This window comes from Leptodactylus fuscus, chromosome 8 (genome assembly GCF_031893055.1).
Source record: "Leptodactylus fuscus isolate aLepFus1 chromosome 8, aLepFus1.hap2, whole genome shotgun sequence".
In the NCBI taxonomy this organism is placed as follows: domain Eukaryota; kingdom Metazoa; phylum Chordata; class Amphibia; order Anura; family Leptodactylidae; genus Leptodactylus; species Leptodactylus fuscus.
Window position 1 is genome coordinate 56,286,068 of NC_134272.1, and position 21,459 is coordinate 56,307,526.

At 42.7% G+C, this 21,459-nt stretch overlaps 1 protein-coding gene across 1 annotated transcript; it reads left to right on the plus strand.

The window, feature by feature from the left end:
- The first annotated feature begins 12,621 nt into the window (after positions 1-12,621).
- LOC142216791 (lipopolysaccharide-induced tumor necrosis factor-alpha factor homolog) lies at positions 12,622-20,683 on the plus strand. Its single transcript, XM_075284822.1, has 3 exons — positions 12,622-12,640; positions 16,307-16,469; positions 20,554-20,683. Exons 2-3 carry the CDS (start codon positions 16,336-16,338, stop codon positions 20,660-20,662), a joined length of 243 nt encoding a protein of 80 aa, XP_075140923.1. The 5' UTR covers positions 12,622-12,640; positions 16,307-16,335; the 3' UTR covers positions 20,663-20,683.
- The last annotated feature ends 776 nt before the right edge of the window (positions 20,684-21,459 follow it).

Genomic DNA, 21,459 nt, shown 5'->3' on the forward strand with positions numbered 1-21,459 from the left:
ATGGACAGTTCCTGGTGTTTCATGCAACTAGGAGCAGCGCTAATGGACTGCTTTTTCCTTTTTTCTGCCTTATGGTTTGCTATGTTCCTTTGGTTGGCAGTGGAACTCTGTCTAGAAGTCAAGCCTGCGACTCCTTGATACTACAAACAATCTCTAATATAGAATAGCTCAACAACAACCTAGAGAGTGCCTTTCTTGTTTTTCTTCCCTGTTCCTTCTGTTTAGACTAGGCTCACAGATTTAGGCATACCTCATTATTCTGACTTTGTTGACTCTGCAAAGGTTCTCTACATTCCATCTTTGAAGAGGAGGATCACTTGCAAGGAATTAGGTCATCTCTTGTGCTGACTTGAACTGTGAAGCTTTACCCTCCTAACAATACAATTTCAGCATTGCTGGGTATGTGAGAGCAATTCAAAATGCCTTTTTTTAGTTCTTTGCACAATGAATAGTAGATAAATAACATCCAGTATGTATTTATCAAAAATGTACAGACATGGACATAATGGACCGCATGTATAAACAAAGGTCAGAAAGAAGAAGGCAACCTGTGTGAGCGCTGTGGTGAATGGTCAAGAATTATCAGCAGGGTAGAAGACATACTGACAGAGTATAAATACAAAAAACATAAGGGTCCAAGGGTCCGTTTAGCACTGAGCTTGGAGTTTACATTTTCAGGTAGGACAAGTGGGGGTGTTTAATCCAGCTGGTCAACTCCTCAAATCTGGAGATTTGGTTTACCTTGTTCTTGTGTGATTGACAGTGGAATATGTTGTAGCCAAAGGAGAGGAATCCGAGCTTTTGTGGCTGACAGTAATTGATAGATTAGGTACTTTGAGAGTGGCCTGGGGAAGATCAGCTTGTTAAACGAGGAAAAGCCCATCCTGTGAAGTTTGTCTTCTACTTCATTCCACAACATGCCTTTTCTGCTAATGAAGAGCAGAGAGAGGCAAATACCTTTGCAAAGGCCAAAAGTTGCAACAGTACTCTGCTAACACTAAGACCATTACTGCAAATACCTACTGTATACAAGGTGCTGGAGTCCCGCCATATCAACCCCAGGATTCTGACATATGTGTGGTCCAGGGTGGGTCTTAAGTAAATCTCAGCCTCAGGTGTGGGTTCTGGCCTCATTACTGGGCCATAAAAGGCTGCAGAGACTGCACTTCAGGGCAGATCCTGAGAGTAAAAGGAGGCGCCTGGGTCTGTCCTGAAATACTGAGAGTCCGGTGAGACCATATGGTGCTATTTTGTTTGTTCATGTGATTGGTAGTAAGCCACATGTATAGTTAGAATTATACTGTTTAGATAGTGCTTGGATGAGCAGGGTTTTGTTTGAGTTTTTTTGCCGGAAGTTAAGGCTGTATTTTATTTTGCTTATTCTGTACCTGAAGTGATGGTGTATTTATTTTGCTGTTTTTCTAAATAAACCATTTACACCATACGTTGTGTCCCTGTCTCTGGTTGGGTCCGCACCATTGCTGCTACCGAGCTACCTACTCAACAAAGGATACATAAAAATTAGCTCTTTGGTGCTTTATCTCTCTATATTATAAAAATGAATTCCTGTCTGTCTGTTCTCTGTGCGCGACCAAACGTCTGGACCGATCTTCACCAAATTTGGCACACAGATACTTCAGGTATCCGGGAAGGTTTAAGACGAGAATCCAACTCACTCGGACATACCGTTCCAGAGATACAGCATTCCCAACACCCTGACCCCCCCATTAGCCAAAACAAACCTGCAAGTCTTTCACTCATATTCCAACTGCAATACACATGGTCACTCCACATGTACGATCCAACACTGATATACAAACTGAGATACACACATCATTAGATACACAGATCAACACACAGTATCAGATATCAGAGCATTAGATACACGTGCCTGCACACAATTCCACACACCAGAGGATTAAATATGCGTGTCTGCACACAGTTCCACAAGCCAAAGGATTAGATACACATGTCTGCACACTGTTCCATATGCCAGAGGATTAGATACGCGTGTCTGCACACAGTTACACACCACAGGATTAGATACGCATGTCTGCTCAAAGTACCGCACGCTGAAGGATTAGATACACAGGTCAGCGCACAGTATCACATGCCAGAGGATTAGATATGCATGACTGCACATAGTTCCACAAGCCAAAGGATTAGATACCACCGTCTGCACACAGTACCACACGCTGAAGGATTAGATACACAGGTCAGCACACAGTATCACACGCCAGAGGATTATATATGTGCATCTGCACAAAGTACCACACGCTGGAGGATTAGATACACAGGTCAGCATACAATATCACATGCCAGAGGATTAGATACACGCATCTGCACACAGTTGCACATGCCAAGATACTAGATACACACGTCTGAACACAGTTCCACATGCCAGAGGATTATATACGTGTGTCTGCACAAAGTACCACACACCAGAGGATTAGATACACAGGTCAGCACACAATATCACATGCCAGAGGATTAGATACGTGTGTCTTCACACAGTAACACACGCCGGAGGATTAGATATGCACGTCTGCACACAGTACCACAAGCTTGAGAATTAGATAAGCACGTCTTAACACAATACCACACGCCAGAGGATTAGATACGCACGTCTGCACACAGTTCCACATGCCAGAGGATTAGATACACACCACTGCACACAATACCACACGCCGGAGGATTTGATACGCGCCAATGCACACAGTTCCACATGCCGGAGGATTAGATACGTGTGTCCATACACAGTTACACATGCCACAGGATTAGATACGCCCATCTTCACACAGTTCCACATGCCGGAGGATTAGATATGCACCACTGCACACAATACCACACGCTGGAGGATTAGATACACACATGTGCACACAGTACCACATGCTGGAGGATTAGATACACGAGTCAGCACACAGTACAAACCAGAGGATTAGATCCGCACATCTGCACACAGTTCCACACGCCAGAGGATTAGATATGTGCGTCTATACACAGTTACACATGCTGCAGCATTAGATACGCACGTCTGCGCATAATTCCACATGACAGAGGATTAGATATGCACATCTCTACACAATATCGGAGGATTAGATACACGCATCTGCACACAGTACCACACGCTGGAGGATTAGATATGTGCCACTGCACAAAGTACCACACGCTGGAGGATTAGATACGCACCACTCCACACAGTACCACATGCCAGTGGAATAGATATGTGCATCAGCACACAGTACCACACACCGGAGGATTAGATACACGGCTTTGCACAGAGTATCACATATTGGAGTTTTACTCCAGGTTTCCATAGCAATCCAGCCATTTTTCTTCACTACTTTATGTCAGCCTTAAAGGGCCAGGGCGCTGTGGATGACACTGTTACACAAGGTCACATTCACACAGCTTTACTCCAGGTCTCCATAACAACTGATCATAGGTTTTTCACTGATATCCAAAATGAGATATACATGATCACATGACACTTATGGACACACACAAATGATATACAAAATACACTAGTGCAAAACTGGACAATTCTTTTGGGGCCAGTACACAAACAAAAAATTCAATATACCCGTGCGAAGCCGGGTCCTCCTGCTAGTATCCATATATACAGTAGGTATTTGCAGTAATGCTTTCGGTGCTAGCAGAGTGCTATTGCAACTTTTTGATTTTGTAGCCACAGCAACTAGCGCCTACATTTCTTGTCTGTGTTAGAAGCAAACATTTTGTACTTGGCTTATACCACTACTACGTGAACAGAGAAAAGAAGTACTATCTTTATTGAGTATGGAAGAAGCCCTATTCCTTTCCTTATCAGTAAAGTCTAGATAATATGTGATTACTGGAAACAGATGTAGACCTGCTTCTAACAAAACATGGGGTAAAAATGGCAGATTTTGCTACTTAAATGTATAAATAAAACTATATTGTACATATTGTATGTAGTGCAAAACTAACCTGTTCTTTTCCCTGTACAGTAAATAGTGAAAGAAAAACATAAAAACAGTGACGGAACTGTTGTTTTTTTTACATTCTTTCGCAACGATAATTCAAAGAAATTTCTAAAAGTTAAGGGGGCGTTCACACTTGTGCCATTGTCCGGCATTACTATTAATGGAAATGAGCTGTAGCATCACCATGTAACCAATGGATGTGTGGTCACTTCCTGGAGAAAAAGAAAGCAGCCACGTTCTAGTTCTATATGACCCCTTTAAAGTTAGAACAGGCCTGATCATTAAGGGGTTAAGCTCCAAAAATGCATTGTAGTCATAAGCAATGGTGATGCCAGGAAATCTAGGTAAATTTTGCATATTCAAACATTTCCCCGTTTTACCTGTTTTTCATCAATACTGCATTCTTAGCTGATATTTCTAGAGGCTCAAGTGTACTGTTGTCACTTCAAGGAAAGTCGGTCACCAGATCTCATCTTTTCAGGTAATTATAGGGACTTATCCGTTATGATGAGCTCTCGATGCAGATTGTTCTATAGTTCATAATTGTGTAAGGTAGGGTTCACACTACTGTTGGATTCTGTTATGAAGGTGTCCATTCAAAAAAAACAAAAACGGACACCTTTCATAACGGACACAAATAGACAGTAACAGATGGCTATCAGTTACTGTCCATTATAAGTCCGTTGACCATAGACTTCAATGTTAAAAAAATGACGGACACTTGTCGTCCATTTTTTTCTAACGGACAGAAAAGTCCTGCATGTAGGATTTTTTTGTCCGCTGGAAAAAATTGGACTTGGGTGTAAATGGACACTAACAGACACCAGATAAAATCCCATTGAAATGAATGGAAATTTCTGACGGTTCAGTTAGTTGCTAAAATCTTGTAACGGACAATAGCCACAGACACTGCTGACGGAATCCAACAGTAGTGTGAACGCCCTCTAAATAATTCATGAAATCTATGTATTTATTGCTGTGTTTTTGCATGCAAAAGTTTGGACACCCCTGGTCAAAATGACTGTTATTGTGAACAGTTAAACAAGTTGAAGATAAAATGATCTTCAAAAGGAATAACATTAGCCCATTCCCACATTTTTCAATTTTCATTTTTCGTTTTTGACTCCCCTCTTCAAAACCCCATAACTTTTTTATTTCTCCGCTCTCGGAGCCATATGAGATCTTAATGTTTGCAGGACAAATTTTTATTCATGACGCTTGCATTAATTATTCTGTACAATGTACTGGGAAGGTTGAAAAAAATCATAATGGGGTGGATTTGAAGAAAAAGTGCATTTGTGCGACTTTCTTACAGGCTTCGTTTTTACAGCGTTCACTGTGCAGCCAAAATGACGTCAGCTGTATTCTATGTTTTTGCTACGATTCCAGGGATGCCTAATGTATATGGTTTTATTTACATTTTAGCCCCTTAACAAAAATCCAAAACTTTGTCAAAATTTTTTTTCTTCTAAAAGTTGCCATATTCTGACACCCGGAACTTTCTTGTACGGGGATGTATAGGGCGTCTTTTTTGCGAGACCAGGTGTACTTTTGAGTTATACCATTTTGGGGAATTGCTATTTCTTTGATCGCTACTTATTAAAATTTTTATCAAAGGCAAAACAGTGAAAAAATAGCGGCTTGATACTTTTGATTTTTTTTTTTCCCAATACGGCATTTAGCATATGGGGAAAATGTTTTTATAGATTTGTAGACCAACCATTTTCAGACACAGGGATACTTAATGTGTATGTGTTTCACATTATTTAAGTACTTTATATGTGTTCTAGGGAGAGGGGGTTGATTTGAACTTTTTTCTTAAAATCATTTTTACTTTTATAAACTTTTGTTTTAATGCATTTATTAGACTCTCTTCTAGGGTCTGGAACCCCAGGGGTCTAATCACTAATGCAATGCATTACAATGCTAATGCATTGCAATGCATTGCAAAATACTGGCATTTCTATTGCAGATTACATAGAGTACAGACAGGCCTGGGAGCCTTCACAAGACTCTCGGCTATCATGACAATGGGCCGCTGGCCCCAAAGCTTGCTCTGGGTGCTAGCAATCCCTGGCAAAGTGGTGACCCCACGTGACGCTGGTAAAATGGCGCCTTGGTCAGCTTTGACCGAGGGGCCAGAAGGGTTAATGCACATGATCAATGTGGGCACTGATCACAGGTATTAGTGCTGGGTGTCCACTGTATAAAACAGCAGACACCCGGCACATTTGGCGGCTCCCGAGCGGCTGCCATCTTTAAACACTCAGCATCCGCCATACTAGCACGGTGGATGTTAGGAAAGGGTTAAAGATGACCCATTCCTAATGTATTTTTGAAGATTTTTTTCCATTTTTTCATCAGGCTTATTTGTATGTTCTTTTGCAAATTTCTGATGCTAAATTTTATGGTGAGGACGCAGGAGAGGTTTTCTTCTGATGATTCTTCCATGAAGGCCATATTTGTGCAAGTATCGCTGAACAGTAGAACAATGTACCACGACTCCAAAGTCTGCTAAATCTTCCTGAAGGTCTTTTGCAGTCGATCGGAGGTTCTGATTTGTTATTCTGGCAATCCCTTACCTTGACCTCCTCTGTTCCAGTAACTGACATTTCTTAATTATATTTCTGAGGACAGTTGAGGCTAGTTGATGGTACTTTCCTCACCTCACCTCACTCACCCCAACTAGAATGTTAAAGAGGACCTTTCATCAGATCAGGCACATGCAGTTTTATATACTTTCCCGATCTGTGCCCGGTGTAAAGCGCTATCGGTCCCGTTACCGTAGCGCTTTAGTGTCAGAAGGGCGTTTCTGACAGTTAGCCAGGGACGCCCTTCTGCCCAGCAGCGCCTATCGCGCTGTACAGTGTGAGTGGGGAGGAACGCCCCCTCCCTCTGCTCACACAGCTCGTCCATAGACGAGTATTATCAGGAGGGGAGGGGGCGTTCCTCCCCGCTCACACTGTACAGTGCGATAGACGCTGCTGGGCAGAAGGGCGTCCCTGGCTGTCAGAAACGCCCTTCTGACTGTAAAGCGCTACGGTACAGGGACCGATAGCGCTTTACACCGGGCACAGATCGGGAAAGCCGATAGTGCACTGAATTCAGCGCACTGTTGACTTTCCAGCAGTATATAAAACTGCCTGTGCCCGATCTGATGAAAGGTCCTCTTTAAGGAATCTTGTCAACTCCAGCTCAAAGGTTCAACCCAATTAAAGTTACAGGACATGTGTTGTGTAAACATAGTAAAATACACAAGTACAGTAATACTCTTAAAATATTTTCCAGTTATCCCACTGGGACACTACAAATAATCCCTAGGAAAACCTTTACTTGTGTAAATTTTTCCTAAGTCCCATCCATTTTTTGGACTGTTGTAAGTCATAAAATTCGCAAACACACTACATACATGTACTATCATATCTATTGTAAGTTGTTCATAATGTTGTATGTGGCAGAGAAGACACAAGGTGTGATGTGGTTTGTGAGGCCTAGTACAGTAGTGATCGGGCTGTTCACTATGATGCAGGTGAGTTCCATGCACACGGCCTTGGTCAGTCCCACACATTTGGCTCATACAGACCATGTTTCTGGGATGGAATACAATCACGTGCAGGAGGCCTTAGTTAAGCAAAATGTTTACACATGATTGGTCCCATTTCAGTCAAGCTAGATCACAATTTTCCTCATTTACACAAGGACGTACTACTTGTATCCTAGAAATATATGACCAACCATTGTTCACATTCTGATTTTTTTCTCTTCTTATGCAGATAATAAATAACCATGTATGGACCACCTCCACCTTCCTCACAACCAGGTGGGTTTAGGAACATCTTTAAGTTCTTAGATTCTGCACATATTTTTCATAGCTGAAAATATTTGTCATAGGGAATCTGTCACCAACACAATATACCATCTGACTAGAGATGAGCGAACAGTGTTTGACCGTGTATATGTTCGTTCAGATATCTGGCTGTTCGAGATGTTCGATTCCAGTCGAACACCAGGTGGCAAACTCACTAAAAATTAGATTCCCCTCCCACCTTTCCTGGCACTTTTTTTTGCACCAATAACTGGGCAGGGGAGATGGGACAGGAACTATGACAACGGAGGCATCAAAAAAAAATCAGAAAAAGCCATTGGCTGCCGAAATCAGGTGACTTCCACTTTAGACAAATAGTGGATTTCAGATCCGGTTCATATGAGACTGTGAACTATGTGACTGTGAGACAGGGATAGATGTACTGGCAGGGTTAGCTAGGGATTACCTTTATTTAGGTGGGAATGTTACTCAAACAGCTCTTTGGGGCTCTATCTCATGGCAGCCCATTATATGCTAGTCGGGATCCCTGTCAGCTTGCGTTATGCGGGAGCTGACTTTTCCCCATAGGAAAACATTGTCCAGCGTTGATTGGCCGAATGCCGTACAGTGTACAGAATTCGACCAATCAACGCTGATTCTGCCAGAGGAGGCGGAGTCTAAGATCGGTCCAGAGCAGTCTCCATTGTGGTCCAATCTCAGATGTAGCAGTGTTGACCGCACAGCACTGCTACATCTCCGGAATAGCAGAGTTGACAGAGCTCTGTACATCTCCGGAATAGCAGAGTTGACAGTGCTCTGTACATCTCAGATGTAGCAGCGTTGACCGCACAGCGCTGCTACATCTCCGGAATAGCAGAGTTGAGTGGGAGCTGACTTTTCCCCATAGGAAAGCATTGGCCAGCGTTGACTGGCTGAATGCCGTACAGTGTACAGCATTTGGCTAATCAACACTGGTTCTGCCGGAGGAGGCAGAGTCTAAGATCGGTCCACAGCAGTCTCCATTGTGGTCCGATCTCAGATGTAGCAGACTTGACAGAGCTCTGTTTTATCTCGAATCGAATATCGAACTTTGAACATTTCACTGTTCGCTCATCTCTACATCTGACCCCTGCAGATTGGTTTAGTTGACTCTAACCTGTCTAAAGCTGAGGCCCTATGCTGTGGAACACAGTTAATAAAGGCTGTGCAAAAAACACAGCAGAAATGCATCAGGGTTTTTTTCCAAAGCATTTTGGAAAAACAAATTATGTAGGCACAATAAAGGCAGCAAAGAAAATAATTTCCAAGGACAGTAAAAATAATTCAAAATTATTATTTGGCTAGACCATTAGCCCTGCCATATTACATACATTATACTAGAAAACTATGCCAGAAATGAGCTGTCATGGATTTCCCTCCAGGCATATATTATGTGCAAACATATGAAGTGTTAAATATTATGTGCACCCTCTGCCATCGATAAGAATATGAAGACTGATGTTGATCATGCCAGTCTTCATAAATCTCCCTCATTGTCCTTCAATAAGGAAATCATGGCTGAGTTTCTGACAAGTCCCAGACCATAAAAAGTTCCTGCATTTATGGTCGTATCCACTTGCGGTCTATCAAGACAAAAGACTATCACCTCAAGATAGAAAACGTTATAAACAAAAAATAGAATTCTAAAACTGTGCAAAATGTTAACTTTTATTTGTATGCTAATGTATATATATATATATATATATATATATATATATATATACTTAAAGGGGTTGTCCCATCACAAGGATCCTATCTATACTGCTTGTTAATGTGAATGTAAGACTTTTCCTAAATACACTGCTTCAGCAAAACTGCTTTGTTTGTCCACTATCTTACTTTATTCATTTTTTTTTACACATCCCTTGACTTATCTGGTCATAAGTCAAGTGATGTATCTGCTGCTCTCAGGGGGGAGGGAGGAGGGGCTAAGTGCAGGGAGCGAGCCTGGAGGGGGGGGGGTTAGTTTACCCTTTGTGGGGTAAGGGTGCCGCCAATACAGACCCGGCATCCGCTGTAATAGAGAGGCGGATGATGGGGAGGGTTAGACGCCGGCACAGATGCCTGCAACATCGCTATGCTCCTGCCCTGCATGAAGCCAGCAGCGGCAGGAGCGATGCTGCTATTCTGGGGGGGGGAATAACAGCATCGCTCCTGCCGCTGCTGGCTTCATGCAGGGCAGGAGCATAGCGATGTTGCAGGCATCTGTGCCGGCGTCTAACCCTCCCCGTCATCCGCCTCTCTATTACAGCGGATGCCGGGTCCGTATTCGCATTGTGAAGGCTAGACTGGTCTCACCATCTATGAGCGTGCACGCAGGGCCAGCGGCATCTCGCCGCTGGCTTTGCATATGTAACCCGGCCCACCAATGACACAAAAAAGCAGGAAGACAGAAGATTTTACAGCAACGAAGACTGGTGAGTATGCGACATGGGAATACCCCTTTAAGTTTGTAAGAAAACCACTTTAGGCTAAGGCCCCACATAGCAGGCTGCAGCAAGAAAGTGACGTAGGAAAAAACGCAGCAGAAACTCAACACCATTTTTTCATGCATTGCTTCTCACATAAAGTCCACAGTGTTTTCCTCTGTGGACTTTCTGCTTCAATTATACCAATAGGGAAATGCCAGCAAGTTTTATCTAAAAGTCATTTCAAGCAAGTATTGATATTTAATTGTTACCTGGACATGATACAGTCTCATAGTAAATCTCTGCATATCATTGTAAGAATCTAATGTTGTCTAGAATTCATACAATTTTTATATTTGTTTTCATACAGGCAGTGGCGCTGCTTACCCTCCACCTCCACCATCATATGGCGTTGACGCGACAAAGCCCTTAGGTAAAGTGCAATATACAGTATATGTCTATGTAGCAGAGTTGACCCAATCTTTTGCAATTGGGTAAAAAAAAAACTAAGCAGACTCCCCAAACAAAATACTGAACACAGATGTGAACCAAGCCTAACACCTAGTCTGCTGACTAGCTACAAAATTAGTGTTCAGCTCCATTTGCAGTGAATGGAATTGAGATGCAAAACAGTACATAACCTAATGATATGTTTAGTGCTGTTGTTAGAAAAAAGAAGCCATGTTTCTCCTGACTCTGCAAACTCTGCAAAAGACCTTTAATGTATTATCATATTGGACTAATATTGGCTATCGGACTTGGTCAGCCTATAAGGCTGGAAACAGTTGCTTCACAATCTTCAAAATTAGTGGAAGTATTGATACATTGATATGGTCCAAGCAGCCGGACCATCACTGATCAGACACTTATCACATATCCTGAGGATCAGTGATAGCTTTCATTGGATCTATACACATGAACAAAATTTTAACAGTTTCATACTATGATACACACGTGGACAAAATTGTTGGTACCCCTTGTTTAATGAAAGAAAAACCCACAACGGTCACAGAAATAACTTGAATCTAACAAAAGTAATAATGAATAAAAATTCTATGAAAATGAACAAATGAAAGTCAGACATTGCTTTTTAGAGATGAGCGAACGGCGTTTGATTGAATTGATATTCGATAGAATATCAGGCTGTTTGAGGTATTTGATTACAATCGAATACCACGAGGCAAACGCACTAAAAATTGGATTTCCCTCCCACCTTGCCTGGAGCTTTTTTTGCACCAATAACTGCGCAGGGGAGGTGGGACAGCAACTACGACAACGGAGCCATCGAAAAAAAAATCGGAAAAAGTAATTGGCTGGCAAAATCAGGTGACCTCCATTTTATACGAATGGTCGATTTCAGATTCAGGTCATATGAGACTGTGAACTGTGTGACTGTGAGACAGGGACAGATGTACAGGCAGGGTTAGCTAGGGATTACCTTTATTTAGGTGGGAATGTCACTCAAACAGCTCTTTGGGGCTCTATCTGGTCGGGATCCCTGTCAGCTTGCGATATGCGCGAGCTCACTTTTTCCCATATGAATGCATTGGCCAGCATTGATTGGCCGAATGCCATACAGAGTACAGCATTCGGCCAATCAACACTGATTCTGCTGGAGGAGGCGGAGTCTAAGATCGGTCCACAGCAGTCTCCATTGTGGTCCGTTCTCAGATGTAGCAGTGTTGAGCGCACAGGTGTAGCAGAGCTGGACGTGCGCTGAGCTCTGCTACACCCGAGATGTAGCAGAGCTGGCTGTGCGCTGAGCTCTGCTACACCAGAGATGTAGCAAAGCTGAGTGTGTGCTGAGCTCTGCTACACCCAAGATGTAGCAGAGCTGAGTGTCAGAGGAGGCGGAGTCTAAGATCGGTCCACAGTCCGATCTCAGATGTAACAGTGTTGAGCGCACAGCTCTGCTACACCTGAGATGTGAGCTGAAACATGCCATCTGGAAAAGGCACCCTTCAAATCCGAGACAACTGGAGCAGTTTGCTCATGAGGAGTGGGCCAGTGTACCTGCTGAGAGGTGCAGAAGTCTCATTGACAGTTACAGGAATCGTTTGATTGCAGCGATTGCCTCAAAAGGTTGTTGGTCATGAGTTTTATTTTTTAAATAATTCTGTTGAAGTCAAAAGCAATATCTGACTTTCATTTGTTCATTTTCATAGAATTTTTATTTTTTATTACTTTTGTCAGATTCAAGTTATTTCTGTTATTTCTCATTAAACAAGAGGTACCAACAGTTTTGCCCACATGTGTATCATAGTATGAAACTGTTAAAATTGAATGGAGACATAAATGTGATAGCAGCTGACAGTAAATCTCTGCATGTCAGCGATAATATCCCTTATTGTCTAATTCATTCTTGCCTGTTATTATTGCAGGAGCTGGAGCCGTTTATCCACCACAACCTGTACAGCCCGCAGGTATAGTGCTATAGTTACTTGTTCATATGTGTTTTTTATTTAGTATATGGTGGTCGAGTACATAGTTTTTCTTAAACAAATATATAAAATAGAAGACACTTGCCACACATAAATCTCTTGAAGTTTTTGTCTCCTTACACCAAGTAACCTGAAAAGACAATTAAAATCTCCAAAAGACATACTAGAATATATTCGGAATTTAGACTATAGGGAATATACAGAATATACATATACACCAGAATATAATAAAATAATAAGTGTTTCATACATGAGAAGATGTAATACTTAGCTGTGGTTACAAATGATGGAATCGCTCACTGGATGGGGAGCCCCATTATATATTATGCACTGATATATACCCATCATTCTTACTTCAAAAGGTGCATGGCATCTATTTCATCATTCATACCGAGACTACCAAACAACAGCCCCTACAGTTTTTATAGTAGCATTGGGGGAGGGGCTGAGTGGTCAAGACTATAACATGACCATTAATGGTAGAGGAATTGGAAGAAATGCTTATCTATTGTATTTCCCGGATAGCACACTGACCCATTCATTTCAACGGGCCTGTACACACGACCGTGAATTTCACTGTCCCGTGTGCGGGCCAACAGTTTGGGATGCAAAATATAGAAAAGGTCCTATTCCTGTCCTATTGTGCGGCCCTTTCTTCAATGGCTCCTATTCATTTCATGAAAGGAGCTGCAGAAGTATGGTCTGTGCATGGGCGGTACACAGGTGACATCCCCGTGTCCCCCATTTGCGGCCTGTGCCTTTAATTCAAGGCCGACCAGTTACAGCATGGCTGTCTGCAACCGACCTAACAATGAGCCCATAGTAGGATCCAGGAGGTAAGTAGAATGGGACAAAGCCCCCTGCTGAGCCTTGTCTTAAGGGCTATAGTAACACTTAGAGCCACTCTGCTTTGTGTCCTGTGGCACCAGGATACTCTTACTCTGGAATAATTAACATTTAATTATTATATGGACATTATGAAGTCTCCTAATGAATCTTTGTGTATCAGTGTAAGTATCCTGTGTTGTTTAGTTGTCTTTGAATTTTTACTTTTTTTTTTATGGAGGTGTTGGAGTAGCCTATACAACCCAACCACAGGCTGTCATTGGCGTAGCAGCACCCGCAGGTACTATACTTTGTAGGGACTCCAAGGAGGAAATTATACTGTGCATGGGACACAAAAGAGACATGAAACTGTATGAGACTAGAAGTAGAACATTGTACTGTGTGAAGATACAAATGAACATGATGCTCTGTGCAGGACACAAGTAAGCTATTATGTGATGTGGGGACCACTGGTGGGATTTATACTGTCAGGGGGCCAATAGGGGAATGTGATACTTTGTATGGCCACAAGGGTGCATGGTATTGTGTATGGACCACAAGGCAACATGATACTGTATGGGGGCATTAACGGGGTTGTCTGGAATAATTCAGAATTAACCCTTAAACTAAATCTCTTCCCCTGCCTAACTTCTAATTGACTTCTATTAAAAAAAACTCCCTATATCCTTGGGACGGTCACGTGACCACCCTAGAGACACTTTCTGACTTTCTGGGAATGGCACTTCATCTCTACTGCACAAGTGTCACAGGTACTTCTAGTCTGTGCACACACTATGAGAGTGGAAGAGAGTGGAAGGAGAAAGGAGGAGTCGTCTCCAAGAGTGGAGGATAGTTAAGTATGATGCAATGGGGAGGTGGGCTGAGTTAGTAGTGGGCAGGATAGCTTAGCTAGGGAGACGAGGAGGTGGTTATAATGCAGTGAGAGAGGAGGTGGGACAGTGAGAGGGAGGTAGTGTGGAAGGTACACAGGAAGCCACACCAAGTAAACAAATGCAGAGGATGCCAGGAGCTCCAACAGACACAGACATAACTGAAAACACTGCTAAAGGTATATGGGTGTACCTATTAACCCATTACTAGCACTAACAGACATTTAAAAAAAAAAAAAAAAAAAAAAGGGTTTTGGACAGAAAACTCATTTAAGGCAACATTATATCACCTAGGAGCCACTTAAGAGGCATTATATTGTGTGGGAACACAAAGGGACTGGGTGGGCTTTGGCAGTGCCAAAGACTCCGTGGCTCAAGACTCAAGGAGTGGAATGCCGCGACTGAACGCCAATGCACTGCATCCCGTCATTGCTTCGTGAAAAAGCCACACAATGGAAACCTTTTCCACCGTGTGAACTTACCCTAATTGCACTAATCTGCAGAATACAGTTAATATATCGTTTGTACCACTTAGTGAACAGTGGAAAAGCCAAACCCAAAAGACAATGGCATAATTGTGTTCTTTTTCCCATTGCACCTCACAAATAATTTTATCCATTGCATAAAATATTATATGCAACAATAAAAGGTACTTTAATTTAAAAAAATTGAGCGCCGAGCCTTTGCCTATCCTACACTGCATCTGACCGCTGGGGCCAATCAGGGACCATGGGAGATGAACCGGTGAGATCACTAATATATGTCAACGGCTTATGTAACGTGCGGCACAGGGCTTCCACCTGCAAAGGGATGGTGAGCATTAGATAGCAGTGGCATGTTTTTTTTCATCTGTCCCGGCCTTTAGGCTAAGACCCCTGTCCCATCCACTTTGCAGTAACAATAAAACACTGTGTTTTTTTTCTTTGATGTTTCCGCTGTGGCCAAACCATGGCGTTTAAGCCACTTGGGTCCCCACTTGTGATTTTATTGTGTTTTAATGAAAGCATTTCTTTGCAGTGGTGGTTGCTGTGGCTATCCCCCATGTACAGTTATAATTTCTGTCCCTTTTACATATATATGAGTGACCTGACCTGTCCGATTCTGTAAACCTATACAGAAGATATATGTATAGATATTGCATGTTTATAAATCATAAATCATTTATCTGGCTGGCAATTTTTTAAGTCTGTATACTAACTTTGGTCACAACTCCTGCTGTGTATCTAAAATGCGCTGTGTAGCCGTAGCCTAAAAAGTCTACTATTGCTTTACTTACATTAATATTCGATGTGCTTAACCCCTTGGTGTTCGGCCGCTTACACGCATACCTATGGCGGGGAGGTATTCGATTGAATACTACTCACTCATCTCTAGTAATAAAGATACATACAGTAGTATGTAAACTTTTTTTTCTTTACTTTTTTCTTTATTTCTCTTGGTTATATAGTGCTTACACATTCCGCAGCTCTTTACAGATATTGTCATCACTTTTTGTACCCAGTAGGGCTCAAAATCTATATTTCCTTTTTTTTTTAAATGTAGATTGTGAGCCCCACATAGAGCTCACAATGTACTTTTTTCCCTATCAGTATGTCTTTTTTTGAAATATGGGATGGAGATCCATGCAAACACGGGGAGAACATACAAACTCCTTGCAGATGTTTTTTTTGCCCTTGGCAGGATTTGAGCACCAAGACTCCAGCACTGCAAGACTGCAGTGCTAACCACTGAGCCACCATGTGGCCCCCAAAAATCTATATTTCCTATCAGTATGTCTTCGGAGTATAGGAGGAAACTTTTTCCTATCTGTTGTTATTTTTACACCTGTTGTTTTCCTTTATTACTGGTTGAGTGTCACGGCTGGATACAACCATGTAGTGAAATTATTCTGTGTAAGTTTTTCATACCTTTTTTTTTGTCCTCTCTATCACAGTGGTTGTCGCTCCTGCACCTACAACAGTGATGGTGGGAACAACATTTGCTGACACCCCAGCATCGTGCACCTGTCCTGTCTGTCGCCAGCAAATAGTGTCACGTATAGAGTATAAGAATGGGCTCCTTGTCTGGGCATTGTTTGGCACCCTGCTTTTTCTTGGGTAAGTGCTAAATGGAGAGGCTGAATACATAGGCAGAAAAAAAGCTATGTGATTGTGCTTACTATTTCTATTAAAAAAAGTTATACCCTTGCACTAAATCTCTACCATGTGTATACAATCACCATGTGAATGCCTTGCTTTCTGATGATGGGGGCTTTGGACTTTATCAGGCATCATTAAACACTAGTAGGGCCTGGCTGAGACTGCTACCACTTCACCCCGCTATAGTATACTTGCCAGCTTTTGGCAAGAGAGGTTGAGGAAAACCATGCATAAAGTGCACAGTAAAAAATTTTGACCAGTGCCACGCCTCCTGTAGGCGAGGCCAGTCCCTATATAGGCATTCCTGTGCCCCTATTGGGCATTATCATGCCATCTTTTTCATGAAGTGAGCAGTTAATATGCTGACCACGTCTCTTTTTTGGATGTGGCTGGCACTTAAAGTACTAATCTCTCTATATTATAAAAATGAGTTTCTGTCTGTCTGTCTGTTCTTTATGCGCGACCAAACAACTGGACCGATCTTCACCAAATTTGGCACACAGATACTTCAGGTGTCTGAGAAAGGGTTAAGATGAGGTCTCAACTCGCTCAGACGTACCGTTCCGAAGATACAGTATTACAAGAACAATTGACCCCCATTAACCAATACAATCCTGCAAATCTTTCACTCATATTCCAACTGCAATACACACAGTCACTCCGCATGCACAATCCAACACTGATATCCAAACTGAGATACGCGAATTAGAGGATTAGATATGCACCTCTGCGCACAGTACAACACACTGCAGGACTAGATATGCACATCAGCACACAGTACCACATGCTGGAGGATTAGATACGCGCATCAGCACATAGTACCACACGCCGGAGGATTAGATAAACGGCTCTGCACACAGTATCACACACCGGAGGATTAGATACACGGCTCTTCACAGAGTACCACATATCAGAGCTTTACCCCAGGTTTCCAGATCAACCCAGCCATTTTCTTCACTGCTGTATGTCAGCTTTAAAGGGGCAGGGCACTGCGGATGACACTGTTACACAAGGTCACATTCACACAGATTTACTCCAGGTATCCATAACAACCAATTGCAGGTTTTTCCACTGATATCCAAACTGAGATACACATGATCACATGACGCTTATGGATACACACAAACGACATACAAAATAGACCAGTGAAAAACTAGGCAATTCTTATGGGGTCACTACACCAACAAAAAATGAAATATGCCCCTGCAAAGCCGGGTCCTCCTACTAGTCTCCCTATATTATAAAAATGAATTTCTGTCTGTCTGTCTGTCTGTCTGTGCTCTAATGTGAACCAAACGACTGGACCGATCTTCACCAAATTTGGCACAGAGATACTTCAGGTATCCGGGAAGGTTTAAGACGAGACTCCAACTCGCTCGGATGTACCGTTACTGAGATACAGCATTCCAAACACAATGCCCCCCCCTTAGCCAATACAAACCTGCAAGTCTTTCACTCATATTCCAACTGCAATACACACGGTCACTCCACATGCACAATACAACACTGATATCCAAACTGAGATACATGCATCAGAGGATTAGATACACAGATCAGCACACAGTATCACATGCCAGAGGATTAGATACACGCGTCTGCACACAGTCCCACAAACCAGAGGATTAAATACGCACTTCTGCACACAGTTCCACATGCCGAAGGATTAGATACACGCATCTGCACAAAGTACCACACGCTGGGGGATTGCATACATGCGTCTGCACACAGTACCACATGCCAAAGGATTGGATACACGCATCTGCACACAGTTCCACACACCAGAGCATGCCGTAGGATTAGATACGTGCATCTCCACACAGTTCCACATGCCGTAGGATTAGATACGCGCCTCTTCACACAATACCACACAGGGGAGGATTAGATACGTGTGTCTGCACACAGTACCACACTTTGGAGGATTAGATACATGCCTCTGCACACAGTACCACAAGCCAGAGAATTACATACACGTCAGCACACAGTACCACACAGGGAGGATTAGATACACGCGTCTACACACAGTATCACATGCCGTAGGATTAGATACGCGCGTCTACACACAGTTCCACATGCCGTAGGATTAGATACGCACCTCTTCACACAATACCACACAGGGGAGGATTAGATATGTGTGTCTGCACACAGTACCACACTTTGGAGGATTAGATACATGCCTCTGCACACAGTACCACAAGCCAGAGAATTAGATACACGTATCAGCACACAGTACCACACAGGGGAGGATTAGATACGCACATCTGCACACAGTACCACATGCCAGAGGATTAGATATGTGCATCTGCACACAGTACCACACAGGGGAGGATTAGATACGCGCGTCTGCACACAGTACCACAAGCCAGAGAATTATATACGCGTCTCAGCACACAGTACCACACAGAGAGGATTAGATACACGCGTCTGCACACAGTACCACATGCTGTAGGATTAGATACGCGCATCTACACACAGTTCCACATGCCGTAGGATTAGATACGCACCTCTTCAAACAGTACCACACAGGGGAGGATTAGATACGTGTGTCTGCATACAGTACCACACTTTGGAGGATTAGATACATGCCTCTGCACACAGTACCACAAGCCAGAGAATTAGATACGCGCATCAGCACACAGTACCACACAGGGAAGAATTAGATACGCGCATCTGCACACAGTACCACACACCAAAGGATTAGATACGCGCATCTACACACAGTTCCACACGCCGTAGGATTAGATACACGCCTCATCACACAATACCACACAGGGGAGGATTAGATACGCGCATCTGCACACAGTTCCACACACCAGAGGATTAGATAAGCATGTCTGCACACAGTACCACATGCTGTAGGATTAGATACGTGCGTCTGCTTACAGTTCCACATGTCAGACGATTAGATACGCACATCTTCACACAGTTGTACACGCCATAGGATTAGATACACGCGTCTGCATACAGTACCACATGCTGTAGGATTAGATATGTGCGTCTACACACAGTTCCACATGCCGTAGGATTAGATACGTGCCTCTTCACACAATACCACACAGGGGAGGATTAGATACGTGCGTCTGAACACAGTACCACACTTTGGAGGATTAGATACATGCCTCTGAACACAGTACCACATGCCAGATAATTAAATACGCGTCTCAGCACACAGTACCACACGGGGGAGGATTAGATACGTGCATCTGCACACAGTACCTCACGCCAGAGGATTAGTTACACCTGTCTGCACACAGTACCACACGCCAGAGGATTAGATATGTGCGTCTGCACATAGTACCACATGCCGTAAGATTAGATATGCACGTCTGCACACAGTTTCACTTACCTGAGGATTAGATATGTGCCTCTTCACACAATGCCACATGGGGGAGGATTAGATACACACATCTGCACACAGTACCACACGCCGGAGGATTAGATATGTGCATCTGCACACAGTACCACACCAACAAGGATTAGATACTTGCGTCTAAACACAGTACTACACGGGGAAGGATTAGATACAGCTTTACTCCAGGTATCCATAACAACTGATCACAGGTTTTTCACTGATATCCAAAATGAGATACATATAATCACATGATGCTTATGGACATACACACAAACCACATACAAAATACACCAGTGCAAAATTGGACATTTCTTATGGGGCCACTACACAAACATAAATTGTAATATACCCGTGCGAAGCCGGGTCCTCCCTCTAGTACTATATATAAAGAGACTGATAGCCCAGCTGATGCCGGAACATTCACCTAGGCCCGGGAGAGTTGCCAGTTCTTTGGACGTCCAGGAAATAACTCCTGTTTTCAAGAACCTCCAGGACAATCTAGGGGATTTGGGAATTATGCTCTATTAGTGGATTAGTCATGCTTAGACTCTTAACTAGTAACTACCTATTGTATTACTGTCATGTGTTTGATAAACAATATCCTCATATGAATGAATCCCAACCAATACCTGGATGACTTGTTTTCTATGAACTCTTGCTTTCTGTATTATCTCATTGTGTTTTCTTCCATAGTTGCTGGTTAGGATGCTGCCTGATTCCTTTCTGTATGGACAGCTGTAAGGATGTTGACCATTACTGTCCCAGCTGCAACCATCACCTATCCAAATACAAAAAGCTTTGAATGTGATCCCTCAATTGTGCAGAAAAAGAAGAATATTTATCCCTTGGAATATAAATATATTTTACACCAATATAGTTATATTCATTGTATAAGTGGATACCTTGTATGAGCTCCTGAGAATAAATAATCTGCTTTACTAACCATATCCATTGTGAATGAGATATTATTATTATATTATATGTTAAATGTTTTTTTTCTGCTAAATCATTATTAACCGGTTAAGGACCGCTGGCCGTAAATTTACGGCCAGCAGTCCTGGTCTCTAAGACCAGCTGATTGTAAATTTACGGCTGGTCTTCAGAGACTCAGTAGGCAGGGGGTGGGGCGGGGGAGGGCAGGGGTTAGGTGTTACTAACACCTAACCATCCCCTCAACAACGTTCAGTCGGACTCAGTTCCGACTGAACGTTTTAACCCTTTCAATCGTGCCGTGAAACATCACGGCGCGATCGAAAGGGATCCGCCGGCAATTGAATGTGATCGGCACCCCCCGCGGTCACAAAGACCAAAAATCCCTTTTTCTCTATACAAAATGAACTATATAAAAAAAGTACTAAAAATTAATAAAAACAATGCATATTTGGTATCGCCGCGTCCGTAACAACCTGTACAATAAAACTGAAATAATATTTAATGTATACGGTGTACATCTGAAAAAAAAAAAAAAACAGAAAAAACCCGCCGGAAGTAATGATTTTTCACCATATCACCTTACAAAATATGCTATAAAAAGTGATCAAAAAATCATATGCACCCCACAACAATACCAATAAAAAGCGCAGGTTGTCCCGCAAAAAA

What these genes read in the sequence shown, in the direction of transcription:
- LOC142216791 (XM_075284822.1), top strand. Translation starts at nt 16,336, where the DNA reads ATGGTGGGAACAACATTTGCTGACACCCCAGCATCGTGCACCTGTCCT. An exon ending in GGCACCCTGCTTTTTCTTGG is followed by an intron (nt 16,470 to 20,553) that starts GTAAGTGCTAAA and finishes TTTCTTCCATAG; the next exon opens with TTGCTGGTTAGGATGCTGCC.